Source organism: Calliphora vicina, chromosome 3 (assembly GCF_958450345.1).
Source record: "Calliphora vicina chromosome 3, idCalVici1.1, whole genome shotgun sequence".
Lineage (NCBI taxonomy): Eukaryota > Metazoa > Arthropoda > Insecta > Diptera > Calliphoridae > Calliphora > Calliphora vicina.
Window position 1 is genome coordinate 126,242,087 of NC_088782.1, and position 19,405 is coordinate 126,261,491.

The 19,405-nt window shown below is 31.2% G+C and overlaps 3 protein-coding genes across 3 annotated transcripts in view; 1 reads left to right on the forward strand and 2 right to left on the reverse strand.

The window, feature by feature from the left end:
• Positions 1–2,980, reverse strand: part of Rgl (Ral guanine nucleotide dissociation stimulator-like) — a 50,237-nt gene extending 47,257 nt beyond the window's left edge. Inside the window, exon 1 of the mRNA XM_065503611.1 lies at positions 2,797–2,980. The gene's annotated coding sequence lies outside the window, so the exon portion shown is untranslated. The remainder of the gene's footprint in view (positions 1–2,796) is intronic.
• Positions 2,981–6,949: 3,969 nt separating this feature from the next.
• Positions 6,950–10,039, reverse strand: LOC135954911 (G patch domain-containing protein 1 homolog). Its single transcript, XM_065505154.1, has 3 exons — positions 9,900–10,039; positions 8,236–9,832; positions 6,950–8,177 (listed from the first exon to the last, which is right to left on the reverse strand). The coding sequence occupies exons 1-3, from the start codon at positions 9,955–9,957 to the stop codon at positions 6,986–6,988; spliced, it is 2,847 nt and encodes a 948-aa protein (XP_065361226.1). The 5' UTR covers positions 9,958–10,039; the 3' UTR covers positions 6,950–6,985.
• A 483-nt stretch (positions 10,040–10,522) lies between these two features.
• Positions 10,523–16,503, forward strand: DCTN1-p150 (dynactin subunit 1). The gene is made up of 4 exons (XM_065502752.1): positions 10,523–10,656; positions 10,829–10,922; positions 11,010–12,416; positions 13,285–16,503. The coding sequence occupies exons 3-4, from the start codon at positions 11,064–11,066 to the stop codon at positions 15,676–15,678; spliced, it is 3,747 nt and encodes a 1,248-aa protein (XP_065358824.1). The 5' UTR covers positions 10,523–10,656; positions 10,829–10,922; positions 11,010–11,063; the 3' UTR covers positions 15,679–16,503.
• The last annotated feature ends 2,902 nt before the right edge of the window (positions 16,504–19,405 follow it).

A 19,405-nucleotide genomic window follows, 5' to 3' on the forward strand; every position in this document is an offset into this window, starting at 1 on the left:
ATTTAAAATATGAAAAACTTTATATTTTATATGTTTACTTGTTGCTATCATAAGAAGTAACCGATTACTTAGGTTTTAAATATTCATATTTAGGCATAATATTTTTCTGTTAAAACAATTGTATTATTTTAACTTAAAAAATTACTAATTTTTGTATGGTTACTCAATATTATTTTAAAAAATAAACGGTTACTCATTTCATTATATAACTAAATTTAAAAGTTTTCCTTACCCCCTAAAATAAGAAGGTTTAAAATGTTGAAAATATAATTTTTTATATGGTTACTCAATTTTATAACAACAAGTAACCGGTTACTTAGCTTTCAAATATATATATTTAGGCATAATATTAATTGGATAGTTTAAATCTATTAATTTAAAATGTAAATATATAAAATTCTGTATGGTTACTTAATATTATTTTAAAAAGTAACCGGTTACTCAAGTTTCTTTATAACTAAATCTTACATTTTTTGTTGTTTAAAGGAATTAGAAGATTTAAAATATTGAAAATGTAATTTTTTTATACGGTTACTCAACTTTATAACAAAAAGTAACCGGTTACTTAACATTCAAATAAATATATTTAGCGATAAAGCTAATTGTAAAAATTAAATTTATTCATTTAAAATAGAAATATACAAAATTTGGTATGGTTACTTAATATTATTTTAAAAAGTAACCGGTTACTCATGTTTCTTTATAACTAAATCTTATATTCTTTGTTGTTTAAAGGAATTAGAAGATTTAAAATATTGAAAATGTAATTTTTTATATGGTTACTCAACTTTATAACAAAAAGTAACCGGTTACTTAACATTCAAATAAATATATTTAGCGATAAAACTAAATGTAAAAATTAAATTTATTCATTTAAAATACAAATATACAAAATTTGGTATGGTTACTCAATGTTATTTTAAAAAGTAACCGATTACTCATAATGCTTTATAACAAAATCTTACATCTTTGTTTGTCTAAGAGAATAAGAAGACTTAAAATTTTGATAATTTAATTTTGTATATGGTTACTCATATTTTTAACATAAAGTAACCGGTTACTTAGCTTTCAAATATATATATTTAGGTTTAATACTAATTGAAAATTTTAAATATATTTATTAACAATACAAATACACAAAATTCGGTATGGTTACTCAATATTATTTTAAAAAGTAACCGATTACTCATGTTGATTTATAACAAAATCTTACATTTTTATTTGTCTATATGAGTTAGAAGACTTACAAGTTTTAAATTTAAATTTTTTTAGGTTACTCAATTTTATTTTAAAAAGTAACCGATTACTCATGTTGCTTTATAACAAAATCTTACATTTTTGTTTGTCTAAAAGAATTGAAGACTTAAAATTTTCAAAAGTTAATTTTTTATATGGTTACTCTATATTATTTTAAAAAGTAACCGATTACTCATGTTGATTTATAACAAAATCTTACATTTTTATTTGTCTATATGAGTTAGAAGACTTACAAGTTTTAAATTTAAATTTTTTATATGGTTACTCAATTTTATTTTAAAAAGTAACCGATTACTCATGTTGCTTTATAAAAAAATCTTACATCTTTGTTTGTCTAAGAGAATAAGAAGACAAACAAATTTTGGAAATTTAATTTTAATTTAAAAAAAAATCGGTATGGTTACTCAATATTATTTTAAAAAGTAACCGATTACTCATGTTGCTTTATAAAAAAATCTTGATTTTTTATTTGTCTATAGGAGTTAGAGGACTTAAAAGTTTGAAATTTGAATTTTTTATATGGTTACTCAATATTATTTGAAAAAGTAACCGATTACTCATGTTGCTTTATAAAAAAATCTTGATTTTTTATTTGTCTATAAGAGTTAGAGGACTTAAAAGTTTGAAATTTGAATTTTTTATATGGTTACTCAATATTATTTTAAAAAGTAACCGATTACTCATTTTGCTTTATAACAAAATCTTACATTTATATTTGTCTATAAGAGTTAGAGGACTTAAAAGTTTGAAATTTGATTTTTTTTTTATATGGTTACTTGCATTTATAACAAAAAGTAACCGGTTACTTAGCTTTGAATCAACAAAATTTCAGATAAATTCAATTAATTTATATAAAACTAACATAAAATAAAACCAAATTTCATTTAAAATCTGTTTTATGTTGTTAAAAAATCCATAAAAGGACTATAAAATTACACAATTTTCTCTGGTTACTTTTTGTAATTTAAAAAACTAATTTTTGTTTAAATAATTTTTTTTAATTCAAAATAATTTCATTAAAAAGTTTATGATTTCTAATATTTTTTATTTAAACATTTTGTTTTGTTTCCCTAATGTTAGCCATTTTTTATATATTTTTCCTTAATTTTTTTTAAATAAAATTCTTCATTTGTTCTAAATATTTCCTGGTTTGTTTAAATTTCCTAACCAAAAATAACCTGTTTCATTGAATCGTTACATTGTTTACACTAATTTACAGTTTGTTTGCTATGTTTTTCTCTCTCTCTATCTGTGTATTTTTTCGCTCTCTGTTTAAACCTGGTTTAAAAACAAGTGTTGCTCAGGTGAAGTTTGACAGTTTGTTGCTGCTGTTTTAATTCCTCTTCTTCTTTTTGTTCAGAGTTTTATTTTCTTGTGTGTTAATATTTTTTTTTTTTTTGTATTTTAAAAATATTCACGTATTTTTTCATAATTTTACGATAAATTATTTGAGTTTTAGAGCAGCTATGAAATATTTTTAACTAATTTGTATAGATTTTTATTTAAAATTGAAATAATGTTTTAAAATTCTGTAGGTACCTTAATTTGTTTTTATTTTTATTGAAGAAGTATTAACAATATATTTTGCTTTAGCAGAAAAACAAAAAAACTTGACCAGCAACAATTACTAAAACAACAAATAAACATTTTTATAAAACTGCCAACTGGTTAGTTAAATAATTGGTTTTCACTTTTTTTTTTTTTTTCTTTTAATGATTTTTTTTATATATTTTTTTGTTTTGTAGTTAAAAGAAAAACAAAAACTTTAAATAAGAAAAAATTTTATATTTCCTGGTTGTTTTTCTTTTTTATCTTTTATATAAAGCTGCTTAATTTTCATTTTATTCCATGATTTTTATGATTTTCATACTTTCATTTCTTTGAACTTTTTGATGATTGATCAATTTGATTTAATTTTTTCTTTGCAAATTTTGTTGTTATTTTCAATTAACTTTAATTAGAAAATCAATCATAAATATTTTTCTTTTCTAATTTAACATTTTGTTAAATTTATAGATATTTTTTTTTTATTTTGTATTTTATTGGGGGTTTTTTTCTCTGCAAGTTACACTAACGCGTTTCGTTACGCTTCGTCAGCATTTCGATCTTTTCGTTGGAACACGTAATTTGCGACTGACTGTTTGTTAGTGTGGAAACGAAACTCTCGTACGTTATTTCTTTAATTTCTGGATTTTGGTTTGTCGTTTTCTGTAGTGTTTTTATTTTTTTTTTAGGTTTAAACTACAGAAAACAAAGAAAACTACTACCAAACACAACTAGCCCAGCTTCAGACAAGTACATACGTCAGAGTAATGACAACAGTAACTAACTACAACAACAACACAAAAGAAAGATACTAACAAACGTCAGAGTAATAGATACAAAACCATTGGCAGGCAAAATTTTTATATTAAGATCTTTCGTTACTTGTTTTTATTTGTGTTGTTGTAGTTGGCATCTGTTTTTGTTGTTTTTCAGTATTTTTTTTTGTCTATCTGTATTTACGATATTTCAAATAAGCTGAAGTTGGCTTAAAAGATGGCATTTGGTAACAGGGATGGAATGTTAAGAAATATGGTACTTTTTCACAGCAGCCCCAATAATTGCTCTCCCAAAGAAGTATTTATTTAAACAAATTGAGCCCTGAAATCTATTCTCAAATAATACAGATCTCGATATATAGACTTTTTAACATTTAAACTTCATTTATAATCTGAAAAGTGTTTTTTAAACCCGATAGAACTTAAGAAAGTGTTAACTGTCAAACGAACTGTCATACTGTGCTCACTTTTTGACATTTATGATCAGTATAATCTGGCAAATCATCATGAATAGATTTAAGCTTGAACAATGCTTTCAAATTATTCAAATTTACTTTGAAAATCAGTCATTGATTAGCGAAACTTATAGATGACGATTTTGTCACAAAATTGTGTTCAGCTCATTTTTGGATTACTAAATGGAAAGACTCCAATCCACAACAGACCCTACAATCATCCAGAAAAATGCAGCGTTTGGTGCGCTTTACACGCTGTTGGCATCATCAAAACTAATTTCCTCAAAAAAGAATCCGCCGCTGGCTTTACTGTCATTGGTGATCGTTACCGCACCATGATCAATGATTTTTTGGTTTGAAAATATGAATGACATTGATCCAGGCGAGAAATGGTTTCAACAGAACCGCAACCATCGATTTATTATAACCTTCACCTTTGTGAGAAGGGTATAAATAAGTTCCGTTTGTAATTTCCACAATATAATTTTCCGACCCTATAAAGTATATATATTTTGGATCCTTATAGATAGCGGTGTCGATTAAGACATGTCCGCAATCTGTCTGTCTGTCTGTCTGTCTGTCTGTCTGTCTGTCTGTCTGTCTGTCTGTCTGTCTGTCTGTCTGTCTGTCTGTCTGTCTGTCTGTCTGTCTGTCTGTCTGTCTGTCTGTCTGTCCGTCTGTCTCTTGAAACCCCAGATATCTTCGGGATCCAAATCTTCAATAACACTGTCAGACATGCTTTCAAGAAGTTTACTATTTAAAATCAGCAAAATCGGTCCACAAATGGCTGAGATATGAGCAAAAACCAGGACAACCTCGATTTTTGACCTATATCTGGATTACTAAGTCATTAATATGGACAATATGGATATCTAATGATAGATATTTCAAAGACCTTTGCAACGATATAAAAACATAATAAGTTGGACCTACAATGGGTCAAAATCGGAAAAAAAATTTTTAAAATTAAAAAAAAAAAATTTTAAATAAAAAAAAAATTAAAAAACAAAAAAAAAAAATTTTTTAAAATTAAAAAAAAAAAATTTTAAATTAACAATTCGAAAAAAAAAATTTTCCAAAAAATGAACAAAACCAATTTGGAAAGAAAAATAAATTTTGTTTACCTAAAAATATATAAAATTTGTATTTTGAAGTATAATTTGGTGAAGGGTATATAAGATTCGGCACAGCCGAACACAACTCTCTTACTTGTTGAAATCAAAATTTGGCGATAACTTGATTTCGAGAAATCCACCTTTCATTTAGTCATTTCCTGAGGGGCCGGCCACATAAGTCACTGGTTTATGCTGATAAACCAGCAACAATTAACGCCTAGGAGGCGACCAGCAATGCTCTAAAAAGTGACCCAAATTGCGCTCCAATATGCGCTTCGTCAAGAAGATCCCGAAATCATGTTCAAATTTTAATGCCTGTATTAAAATTTCGAATAAACAAATTTTTTTGATTCAATTTTCATGTTTGTGTTATTTTTTGCAATTTCAAGTTCTATCTAGCTTAAAAAAATACCCTTGATTAGCTAAAATAGCAATAGGTAATACTCAAATATTATAGATTTCGATATATAGATTTTTTAACATTTAAACTTAATTTATAATTTATTATAGCAAAAAAAATTACATTTACATTCCTTTATTTAAAAACTACTGTCTTATTTAGGCCATTTTTAATCAACAATTTTCCATCCCTGTTTGGTAAGATTTTTCTCATTCTTGCTCTCTCTCTCTCTCATAAACAAAATGTAAACAATGATGCCAACTGTTAAGGAATAATAGTCAGACAGCATTGAACAGTAGAAAACTACCGTAAAATTAAATATTTGTTAAAAACTTAATGAAAATTAAAAGAAATAATAGAATAACTTTTAACAAAGCAAAAAACACACTAAGGTAGAATGTTATATGAACAAATTATAGAAATAAGAGGGAATAAATTATTATAATCTTGGCTTAAAAAAAATGTTTTTTTTTCAGAAAAAAAATTAGTTTGCACCAAAATTTGTTTTTCACAAACAAATTTTCGCTAAACTTTATCTATCGACAAATTTTTGTAACAAACATTATTGAAAATACTATAATAACAAAAATATCCTGTAACCAGTAATAGAGCAATAATCGGCTGTGCCGAATCTCATATACCTTTCGCCAAATTATACTTTAAGACAAAGATTGAAAATATTTTTTTGTGAAATTTTATTTTTTTTATTTTTTAAAATTTATGTTTTAAAAATTAGTTTTCAATTTTTTTTAAAAAAAACTTTTTTAATTTTTTGATAAAAAAAATTTTTGGTGAAAATAACTCAGGTCAAAAAATATTGCTTCCCGATTTTAACCCATTGTAGGTCTCAATTGCTATGACGTTATATAAGTTGTTAGAAAGCTCTCTGGAATGTCTATCCCACACTTGCCTTCACCAAATTATACTTCAAAATAAAAATTTTAAATATTTCTAGGTAAACAAAATTTGAAAAAAAATATCGAAATTTTTTTTAATTTAAAAAATATTATTTGTGAAAAAAATTTTATAAAGAAAATTTTTTTTTGGTTAAAAAAAAATTCGGGGTAAAAAATATTTTTTCCGATTTTTACCAATTGTAGGACCCACTTAAATACGCCGTTGCAGGACCCACTTAAATACGCCGTTAAAAAGTTCCGGGTAAAACTCGGCATTTTTTTTTGAGTCCAGTCAACTTTAATAAAAAAAGCTCCCTAAAGTATGCAGTACAAATTTAGATATTTTATTTGCAAATAAATAAGAACAGGCTGGTGTGCGTGGGTTGGAGAAACTTGAAGAACTAACATTAGTAAATGCTACCGGGCGAAGCCGGGGCGATCAACTAGTTGTTTAATAAAATAAATCTATTGCTACGAATTACTGAATCTACAATAATTAAAACACTTTATACTTTAAAAACTTACTTTGCAACATCTTGCTTTATTTCTTTTTATGTTTCTTTTTCTTTTTATCCAACTTTCTAGACTTTTTACTCGACTTATTATCCTTGTGCTTTTTATGTTTATGATCTGAAGATTTTTTCTTTTTTGATTTCTTGGTTTTCTTTTTATGTTGAACGGTGTCTTCAGAAGAGCTAGATGAATCTGAATCTTCAGATTCATCCTCAGTATCATTCTTTGAATCCTTTTCTATCCATTTCTCTGTGACTTGAAGTTTGGGTTTGTGTTTGTTGAATAATTGTAAAAGTTTTTCATCTATAGAGGATTTTAGTGTAGATGCTTCTAAGGTCTGGCTGGATGTTAGAGTTTTGCAGGGTAATGCTGGACCATAGATATCAGTAGAAGATTGCAAATCGTTTTGTTGTTCTTTAGGTTCTCGTGCAGACTTTGGTTTGAATAAAACTTTTAAATTCTCTGGGGATAAATTGGGATTATTTTTAGCTGGAGAGTTAGTAGTTTCCTTTTCTGGCTCCTTTTCAGTTTCCTGCTGGCTAGCTGTAGTGGTGCTGAATAAGGCCTTAAATATACCTCTGGGAGGAGAATTATTTCTTAACAAATTAGCCGCTGCTGCATTTAAAGGTTTACTAATAGCTGCTTTTAATTCTTCAATAGCTTTATTTTGTTTGTCTTCTTCCTCCTGCTCATCCTCCTCACTTTCACTATCCGAGAATATTGATTTGAATAATTCCTTTTTCTCAGCCACTGGCTTGTTTATACTTTCCAAAACTTGCTTTTCTAAATCCGTTTTAGGTTTGAAAGTAAAAGTTTGTTTTTCTTTTAAAGATTTTTCGGGGGGATTTAAAACTTCCTGCCATTCTAAGGGAGTTGCTTCCTGTTGAATCTCTACAATGGTTTCGGTATTGCCTTCATTAGTTTGCTTAACCATTTCTTGAGGTTTTTCTATATGTTTGGGTATTATAACCGGGGTTTGGAAATCTTCTTTCTTATTAACCGAGGTCTCTAGATAATCAAATACCGACAGCTTTTTGTGTTTGGTTTTAGACTTTTTATCATCCTCCAACAGGCCCTTAAAAGGTTCAGCTATATTAAAACGTTTGCACAGCAAACTATGAGGTTTCCACATTTGTTTTGAACGTTCCACCACAATTTGTTTGTTTTCAACTTTCTTGGTTTCCTTTTCGACAAACTTGATTTCGGATTCTGTTATAAATCTAAAGGAAAGAAAAAATATCTCAAAAAAAGGTTTTTATTTTCAATTGTAAAACTCACCTGTCCGACATTATGCCCTTTAGAGGGCGATATAACTTTTTAGCTTGTTGAAATTCCTTAAGCTCCATTTGCCTGTCCCACAAAGACAACTCCACCGGCTGTATGGTCTTTAAAAAGTCCTGTATTTCTTGCTCATTCTTAAATTCTTTGGCCAAAAACTGTTCATAGCGCTTTTGTTTGGGTTCATTGGCAGCAAACGGCTTAAAAGCTGTAGTTATATCCTCCTCGGTAAAGGCCTTCTCCTCACCCTCTATTGATATTATACCACCTTTGGTAAAACTTGATGATTTGGCTGTAATTTTTTCTATTAATGTTTTAGTTTTTTCTTTCCTGTCTTTATATTCTTGCTGTAATTCTTCCACTGATTTTGATTTTAATTCCTTAGGTGGTTCTGGTTTAGCTAGGCTTTGTTGTGTCTTCCTCAATTCCTCCCCCAAAAGTTCTGCCCTTTTTTCTCTAGTCATTTCTTGTTCTGCTGATGTATTGGAAAATACTTTATCCAAATGTCTTTGTTTTCTTGGATCTAAAGGCTCAAATCTTGAACGTTTTTCATACCAATTACGTGGATGCCAACCAAATGGTATTTCCACTTTATAAGCCGGCAATTTGCTGGCATTTAAATCCAATATGAATTCACCAAACACCAAATCGTCTTGTTCAGAGACTTTTTTCTTAATTTTCTTGGTTTTTTTATCCTCCAAAGTGTAATCATAACGTGTCATATCATCCAAGGCATAAACATCTTCATCATCATCTTCCTCTAAAGCTCCCACACCAAATGCCTGGCCCGTGAAAGAAATTTTTTGATTATTCTTACCCACTGCTTCCAAAGCTTGAAATAAGTTAATGTGCTCTGTAGGTTTAACCATTAAATTACCACCCAAAACCGTTTTTCTGCTTAAGGGTTCATAACCTATGCCATAGCTATTTTGTTTGTCATAACAAGGCGGCAATTCACAGTCCTCGGGAGCAAAAGTTATCTCATCCTCTTCTTCTTCCGTTTCATCGTCTTCCTCTTCATCCTCCTCATCTGTGTTTAAGGCTGCTTTGCTACTAGTGCTGGGCATTTCACAGCCATACTTCTCCATTAAATACAATTCTTTTTTATTTCTTTCTCTAGCTTTTTTCTTTTCCTTCCTAGTTTGCCTGGGTCCTATACCCTGGCCAGGACGCCAACCCCAGGTTTTCAAAATACGCACTGCAGCCTTATCTTTAATGGGCTTAATCAGCTGCTGCAATACCGGTTCTCCGGGTATGGGCTGCAAATCATTTTGTAAAAACTTGCGTTTTCTTTTTTCCGCCTGCTCAGGGCCACTGCTAAAATCTTCATTGATTTTTATGGTTTTAGGGGCTATGCCAAATTCACCACGATCCTCCTCATCCATAAAATCTTCCGGCCTTTGCGACAGTTTTTCGGTGGCTTTTTCTGATCGAGAACTTTTAAAAGCCTGTGGAGTCCAGCCCTCCTTGGAACCCACAGTATTCCAATAGCCGGCACTAAAACCTCCCGTAAAGGCACCATGAAAGCGTCGACGCCCCTGCTCATCGGTAGCAATTTGATCTTGAACATACAAAGGCTTCTTGGAGGGAACTTGGTCTAAGAAAATTAGAAATTTTGTTAATTTTTTTTAATTAAACTTCTTTAATTATGTGTTTATACTTACCCAATTCCAATAAGGGCAACGATGTGCCGAATTTGTGTAGATTTTGCTCAGAAAACATGATTATTTTAAAGAAAATTCGCAAAAAATAAAATAATTCAACAAATCAAACGTTTGTTTACATTTTCCAAGCTAAATGTCAAACACATATGTTCAAATTTAGCAAAGCTTCTCAAACTACAAAAATTAGTTAAAAGCAATGATCCTCAAACTAAAAGTTTAGGGAGAGTTTTAAAAACACAAAACTAATAGAATTATAAAATAAAAAAGCCATTCCGAATTATTAACAAATTACCTGAGATTTATAGTTTTATGCTGATGATGATGGTGTAGTTTGTTTTTATCGCCAGTTCTTAGTTCCCATGATATGGGCCTCCAAAGTTCAAATATTGAATAAACAGAATTTGTTTTTTTTTATTAGAATATATAGGTCATTGTATAGCTTTATAAAATAGTTTTTATATGAGATATAAATATTTCTAAAATCGCCTACCTAACCCCTTTTATACGGTTTTTTCATTTTGGCGTTTTTCTCTTTTCAGTCTATTCACATTATGACCACACTGTTCTCTTACCAATGACTCTCAAACTGTACTTTGACAATTTGTCAAAAATTGCAATTACAAGTTTTTTTCTCAGCTGCATTCATTTTCATCCGTAAATTGTTTAAGTTTTTTACAAAAATAACGCGTAAATTGCAATTGTTTAAACATAAATTTGTGAAAATCTAAAAATCCACACAATAATTTATATAAAAAAAGTAAGTTTAGCCAAGAAAAACTTAAAGCAACTACAAGAAAATCTAAAACTTCGCTTTAACCAAAAGTGGTGGCAGGTAGTCAGGCCAAAACAGGGCAGTGACTAATATGATGTCAATGTTTCGAAAAAAATACTTGGCTAATTAGCATTTCTTTTCATTTCTATTTTTACAGTTTATTGTTAAAACGCTAAAATTAAACAAAACCAGCTGGCTGGTAAATAAATTAACTAAACAAATCCCTAAATTTATTTTGGACTAATAAAAAAGTAAGTAAATTTTTATTTTTCCCCCATACCGTTATATTAAAAGAGAGAGTTTTATCCTTAATAAATATTTTTCTCTCCCTTTTATAGCTAAAGAGTGCATAAGAAAGTGATATCAGCTTTTGCAGCAAGGGGGGCAAAACCATGTCGGAGAAAAACATAAAAGTGGGGGCTCGCATTGAGCTGACGGGCAAAGATTTACAGGGCACCATTGCCTATGTGGGCATGACCAGCTTTGCTGTGGGCAAGTGGGTGGGTGTGGTCTTGGATGAACCTAAAGGTAAAAATAATGGTTCCATCAAAGGACAATCGTACTTTGAGTGTTCCGACAATTATGGCATGTTTGTAAGGCCAACTCAGTTAAAGGTTATACAACCGGCACCGGATGGTCGTAAATCCACTGAGGATATAGCCGCTGGTGGTGGAGATGGTCTTAAACATACCGCACCCCAACCGACTAAAACCCGGCTAAGTGGGCCTCGAAATTCTTTGTCGTCCAGTCGTATATCTTTGTCCGGTTCACGTTCCCAACTTACCTCTTCGTTAAATGATCGCAGTGGTAGTACCAACTCCATGGTAAGTCGTAAAAGTATGCAAGCTTCGAACAACACTTCGGCTTTGTCTAAGGATAATAATAGTGCCTCCAATACTTCGTTGGTGGCAAATGCCCAAATCGACATACCTGCTAATGCTAATATGTCCAAGAAGAATTCATTTGTTGAGACTGGTTTTATGGAAATTTTAAAGCCTCAATTTACTCCTTCACAGCCTCTTAGATCTCCTTCATTTTCTTCGCCACCCAATCAGTTGTCTTCCCAAGAGATGGCCGAACAAAAGAAACAAAATGAAGAGCTGCAGGCACAAATCAACGATCTTAATGAAAAATTACAAACTCTCAAGCAAAGACGTAATGAGGATAAAGAACGTCTTAGAGATTTTGATAAAATGAAAATACAATTCGAACAATTGCAAGAATTTCGCACGCAAATTATGGCTTCCCAGGCTTCATTGCAAAAGGAGCTGCAAAGAGCCAAACAAGAGGCCAAAGATGCCATTGAGGCTAAGGAAAGGCATGCCCAGGAAATGGCCGAATTGTCTGACAATGTAGAACTCATCACCCTAGACAAAGAAATGGCTGAAGAAAAAGCTGAATCTTTGCAATTGGAATTAGATGCGGCCAAAGAACGTATCGATGAGTTGCAGGTGGACTATGAGCTGTTATCTTCGGAGATTCAAGATAAGGCTGAAACTTCGGTGGGTCATATTGGTGATGGAGGTCCCTCGGTGTATGAGTTCAAACAAATGGAACAACAGAATATACGTTTGAAGGAAACCCTAGTGCGTTTGCGCGATTTATCGGCCCATGACAAGCATGACATACAAAAGTTGACCAAGGAATTGGAAACCAAAAAATCCGAGGTGGCCGAATTAGAAAGAACCAAGGAGAAACTTTCATCTAAAGTGGAAGAATTGGAGGCTATTGTAGCTGACTTGCAGGTGAGTTTGGCAGAATGTGATAGATTTTTGATATGTTTGCAATATGAGTTTTTGGTTTAATTTTATTTTGTGTATATGTGTGAATAATTTATTAAGGTTACAGCTATTTACCATAAAAAATAGCAGCAATTAATTTTTGTTATCAATAAAGCTGCTCAGGAGATGTCAGTGAACTAGCCAGAGATGTAAACTTTAGTCTGATATCTTTTAACAGTATGAAATTTTGGGGATTTACTGTGTAATACGATTCTAAAGAAAACACTTTAGAATTACAATGTAATCCCCTGGTTTAAGTATGTAGATATCATAAGTATAGGAGCACAGCTTTATTATTTTAGAAATAGTTTTGAGACACTGTACAATTTTGAATATATCCACCAAACTTTGTTTAATTTCTCCAAAATTATCTGAACGATTTACAGAATTTAATCACAATTACTAAAAAGTATAAAGAAATTAAAAGCTTTCCTTTAAGTTCTTATTAAAACCTGAACATCTGCAGGAATTATTAATAAAATATTCAAGACAAATTTACAGATTTAAATGATTTCAAATAGTTTCTACTTGCAGTTTTTAGAGTTGAAAGCTATAATTTGAAATTTAGTTTTATTTTCCAAATTTAATTTAATTTTGTTTTAATCTGGCTTTTTTTTCAAAATTTTGTTGCTTGTTTTGTGTATATAAACCATTGATCCATAAACTCACCTAAAAATCTATTTATTTCTTTTATTTTGGGCCAACAATTGGGCTAAATAAAGGAGGTAATGCAAAATTTTTGTTGTAAATTTCTGTCTTTAAAAACTAATTTTAATTTGTCTCACTCAGTGTCAAAACAAAAAATATTTTCTAATTTCCCTTTACGTTTTAGGAACAAGTTGATGCTGCCTTGGGTGCAGAGGCCATGGTAGAGACGTTAACTGAAAAGAAATTCGAACTAGAGGATCGTGTTAAGCTGCTGGAAGAAGAGGTGGCTCAACTGGAGGCTTTGGAAGAGGTCCACGAACAATTGATCGAAAGCAATCATGATTTGGAAATGGATTTGAGAGAGGAATTGGATTTGGCCCAGGCCGCCAAAAAGGAGGTCTTAAGAGAAAGAGATGCTGCCATTGAAACTATCTACGATAGAGATCAAACTATAACGAAATTCCGAGAATTGGTGCAAAAACTCAACGAACAAATGATTGATTTGAGAGACAAGGCCACCGCCTCTAATGATCCCAAGTCTTTGCAGGACACCCACTTGATTACCAATGAAACGGTGGACTATAAGCAAATGTTTGCCGAATCTAAGGCCTACACCAAGGCCATTGATGTGCAACTAAGACAAATTGAATTGACCCAGGCTAATGAGCACACCCACATGCTGTCAGCCTTTATGCCGGAATCGTTTATGTCGCGTGGCGGTGACCATGATTCTATTTTGGTTATATTGCTAATATCCCGGCTGGTGTTCAAGTGCGGCATTGTTATTAGCCAGACCAGAGAAAGATTCCCCGCAGTGGAAAATGTTACCAAGGAGTCGATTATTCAGGGTCATTCTGTGCAACAGTATGCCTTCAAATGCCGTTTAATGCACTACATACACAATCTACAATGTGCTTTGCATCAGATCTTATATGGTTTGAATAGTTGCCAGCCCGATACTCTACTTAGGGCCGGCTCTTCTTTGCCCGAAATGATAGCCCAGGAAAAGACCATAGATGGCATTATAGAGCTGTTGAAATCTAATCAATTGGATGAAAACTCCACTACCGATAATATAGAGAAATGTGTGGCCTTCTTTAATGCCATGAATTCGGTGTTGTTGGCAGGTGAGGATCTGTTGAATGAAACCCAGATGATAAGGGATTGTGTGGCAGCCATACAATCGGCCTGTGAAAGTGTACTCAATGATACGGCCATAGCCAGAGCCATTTTAAGGCAAGAGGGTTCCACCAGTGATGCTGCTTTACTCATGCAATTCTTGGCCGATAATGTAGAGTCCATTAAGCAACAGGTTAAATTGATTAGAAGGCGTTTGCCACAAGATTTACATGTGATCAAGTGTGGCATTTCTCCCCTGAAACTGGAGGCCATGCGTAGCTTAACCCAGCAATTGTCACGCATTATGTCGGCCTTGTATCAGGCCAACAAACAGGCGGTGGCTATAATAGTGGCCTCCATAGAGGGTGACAATGATAATGATCACTGCATAGATCCAGCCAAATTCTGGGAGTCCTTGTCCCAGGCCTGTGAAAGAATCTACGAACAGGATGATCGTGGACCATCACAAAACTTCAAGGGGGTTTTGGGGGCCGCCAACAATGATCTGCAGCAAGTGGCTCAATATTTGTTGGACAAGGAATACGAAATCATGTCTTTGGCCAATCAGAAACAAGAGAAACCCACTTCCCCCATCATCTTGAGAGCACAATTGATCAAGAAACAATTGGAGCAAAAGAATGTGCTGGCCGCCACTTTGGAGAACCGTGAGGCTGATATCAAACAATTGAAATTAGCTGCCAAAATGAAACAGCATGAATTGTCCGAAATGCAAATACGCAAAGATCGGGCCGAAAAGAAATTGTCGGTGTTGCAGGCGGAATATGATAATGCCCTTAAATGGAAGAAACAATACGATGACACTTTAGAGCTATTGCAGAAGAAGGAAAAGGAATATGAAGAAACCTTTGATCATCTGCAATCGGACATAGAAGCTTTGGAAAGTGAAAAATTAACCTTGAAAGAGAAAATCAAGCATACCGGCATTAAACGAACTGGAGACAGTTCATTTATAAACACCACAGCTCCGGCGGGTCATTCGACCAACACTTCCTTCAGTACCCACACAACTGGGGCCACACCTTTGATAGCCGAGGAGCTGCAATTACTCAAGCATGTCTTTAACACTGAACGTGCGGAAAGATTACGCCTGCAGGCCGAACAAATAAAGAATAAGCTAAAGAAATTCGATCCCATATTTGTGCCACAACCTAAAGATAAACGCATCACAGAATTGGAAACGGAATTAACTAAAATGAAACATGCCTGGGCTTTGTCTTTGCTACAAACCCAGCCCAAAGCCGGCAAAGATAATCAGCATATAGTGGCTTTCCAACGTAAACATTTGCCCGTACCGGAAAAATCGGAAATATCCAATAAGGCCAATCATTTGGCTGCTGAAATCCTTAAGGAATATCTGCAACGTAATCCTCATAGAGCTGCCATCAGTGAGTTTGGAGCTTTTCCCACTGTAGAAGTTAAAAGGGTGTTGCAATTGTAAATTGTTGTAGACGAAAGCAACAAAATTCACAAACGTTGTAAAAGGTATTCAATTTTCATTTTTTAATTTTACTTAAAATATATAATAATACAAACAAACAAGAAAATAAGAATGATATGAAATCTTAGTGAAAATTTAAAAGAAAAAGGAAAAGCACAAATTTTTTATGAAAACAGCAAAATTCTTATTATAATTTCGGGTCTCAAAACCAAATTACCACAAAATGTAATAAACAACTTAACAAAAACTATAAACCTCATCAAGATTTTTCTTGAATATAATCTAAAGGAAACAAAAATATATTCAATGTTAAAATACTTATAAACTAAAATTAGTTTTTTTAAAAAAAACGTAAAATTTTTAAAGAAAATTTAAAAATTTTCTAGAAAAAATTTACGTTCATTTTAAATAAACTGTTTAAAATTATTTTCCCCTAACAAATTATCTTTTTTAAGAGTTTTTTTCTTTGAGGGAAAAATATTTAAGGTTTAGTTTTTGGTGGTTAATAAACAACTTTCCTTATTTTTTGTTCTTCTTAAATAATCATTTCTTTATATACTCGATTTCTTTTGAAAAACTCTTAGTAATGAAAACAATTAATAATTAAATTATATTTGTTTTCATATTTTTTCTATTATTGGTATTAATTTTGCTTTAAATGTGTTTCATCTTGTTATTAATAAAAAAAGTAAATATGTATGCAAAAAAAAGCAAAATATTTAACTCGAAAAAAGACATTTTTTTTATACTTTAATTTGTTTAACAAAAATAATATAAAATATTTAATTTAATTTTTTTTAAAACTAATAAATTATTTATACCCCAGTGCTTAGAGTGTCAGCTGCCATTTTTCACGTGGTCAATTCATTTTTGTTCTTAATAAATTAATGCTTAAAGGAAAGCCAAAAAAAAAGTTAGCTGGTTTGTGTTGATGTGTCTCAAGAAATCCATGAAAATGTGTTTAATTGCCTTTCAAGGGCTATTAATCAGGGTCAATCGATTTTTCATATGAAAAACATAAAAATCTAAAATCCTTTACAAGCGTTCAATCCAGAAAAGGAGATCGATCTGTGACAAAAATTAATTTTTCATATGGAAAAAACCCAAAAATCTAAAGTCCTTAATAACTTTGTAAATAAGCGTATAATCGAGAAAAGGAGCTCCATCTGTGATCACTCATATTTCTGACCAAAAATCGATTTTTTTTATATAAAAACTCAAAATATCTAAATTTACTAATAACTTGGCCAACAAGCGTTTAATCAAGAAAAGGAGCTCGATCTGTGATCACTCATATTTCTGGCCAAAAATCGATTTTTTATATAAAAACTCAAAATATCTAAATTCTTTAATAACTTGGCCAATTAGCGTTTAATCAAGAAAAGGAGCTCGATCTGTGATACTCATATTTCTGGCCAAAAATCGATTTTTTATATAAAAACTCAAAGTATCTAAATTCGCTAATAACTTGGCCAATAAGAGTTTAATCAAGAAAAGGAGCTCGATCTGTGATCACTCATATTTCTGACCAAAAATCGATTTTTCATATGAAAAAATTCAAAATATCTAAATTCGCTAATAACTTGGCCAATAAGCGTTTATTCAAGAAAAGGAGCTCGATCTGTGATCACTCATATTTCTGACCAAAAATCGATTTTTTTATATAAAAACTCAAAATATCTAAATTCGCTAATAACTTGGCCAATAAGCGTTTAATCAAGAAAAGGAGCTCGATCTGTGATCACTCATATTTCTGGCCAAAAATCGATTTTTTATATAAAAACTCAAAATATCTAAATTCGCTAATAACTTGGCCAATAAGCGTTTAATCGAGAAAAGGCGCTCGATCTGTGATCACTCATATTTCTGACCAAAAATCGATTTTTTTTATATAAAAACTCAAAATATCTAAATTCTTTAATAACTTGGCCAATAAGCGTTTAATCAAGAAAAGGAGCTCGATCTGTGATCACTCATATTTCTAATGAATAAAATATATAAATTCTTTAATAACTTGGCCAATAAGCGTTTAATCAAGAAAAGGAGCTCGATCTGTGATCACTCATATTTCTGACCAAAAATCGATTTTTTTACATAAAAACTCAAAATATCTAAATTCGCTAATAACTTGGCCAATAAGCGTTTAATCAAGCAAAGGAGATCGATCTGTGATCACTCATATTTCTGGCCAAAAATCGATTTTTTTTATATAAAAACTCAAAATATCTAAATTCTTTAATAACTTGGCCAATTAGCGTTTAATCAAGAAAAGGAGCTCGATCTGTGATCACTCATATTTCTGACCAAAAATCGATTTTTTTACATAAAAACTCAAAATATCTAAATTCGCTAATAACTTGGCCAATTAGCGTTTAATCAAGAAAAGGAGCTCGATCTGTGATCACTCATATTTCTGACCAAAAATCGATTTTTTTACATAAAAACTCAAAATATCTAAATTCGCTAATAACTTGGCCAATAAGCGTTTAATCAAGAAAAGGAGCTCGATCTGTGGTCACTCATATTTCTGACCAAAAATCGATTTTTCATATGAAAAAATTCAAAATATCTAAATTCGCTAATAACTTGGCCAATAAGCGTTTATTCAAGAAAAGGAGCTCGATCTGTGATCACTCATATTTCTGGCCAAAAATCGATTTTTTATATAAAAACTCAAAATATCTAAATTCGCTAATAACTTGGCCAATAAGCGTTTAATCGAGAAAAGGAGATCGATCTGTGATCACTCATATTTCTGGCCAAAAATCGATTTTTTTTATATAAAAACTCAAAATATCTAAATTCTTTAATAACTTGGCCAATAAGCGTTTAATCAAGAAAAGGAGCTCGATCTGTGATCACTCATATTTCTGGCCAAAAACCGATTTTTTTATATAAAAACTCAAAATATCTAAATTCGCTAATAACTTGGCCAATAAGCGTTTAATCAAGAAAAGGAGATCGATCTGTGATCACTCATATTTCTGGCCAAAAATCGATTTTTTATATAAAAACTCAAAATATCTAAATTCTTTAATAACTTGGCCAATAAGCGTTTAATCGAGAAAAGGAGCTCGATCTGTGATCACTCATATTTCTGGCCAAAAATCGATTTTTTATATAAAAACTCAAAATATCTCATTTCTGGCCAAAAATCGATTTTTTTTTATATAAAAACTCAAAATATCTAAATTCTTTAATAACTTGGCCAATAAGCGTTTAATCAAGAAAAGGAGATCGATCTGTGATCACTCATATTTCTGGCCAAAAATCGATTTTTTTTATATAAAAACTCAAAATATCTAAATTCTTTAATAACTTGGCCAATTAGCGTTTAATCAAGAAAAGGAGCTCGATCTGTGATCACTCATATTTCTGACCAAAAATCGATTTTTTTACATAAAAACTCAAAATATCTAAATTCGCAAATTACTTGGCCAATAAGCGTTTAATCAAGAAATGGACCTCGATCTGTGATCACTCATATTTCTAACCAAAAATCGATTTTTCATATGAAAACACCAAAATATCTAAAATCCTTAATAACTTTGTAAATAAGCTTTTAATCGTAAAAATGAGCTCGATCTGTGATCACTCATATTTCTGGCCAAAAATCGATTTTTTATATAAAAACTCAAAATATCTAAATTCGCTAATAACTTGGCCATTAAGCGTTTAATCAAGAAAAAGAGCTCGATTTGTGATCACCCATATTTCTGACCAAAAA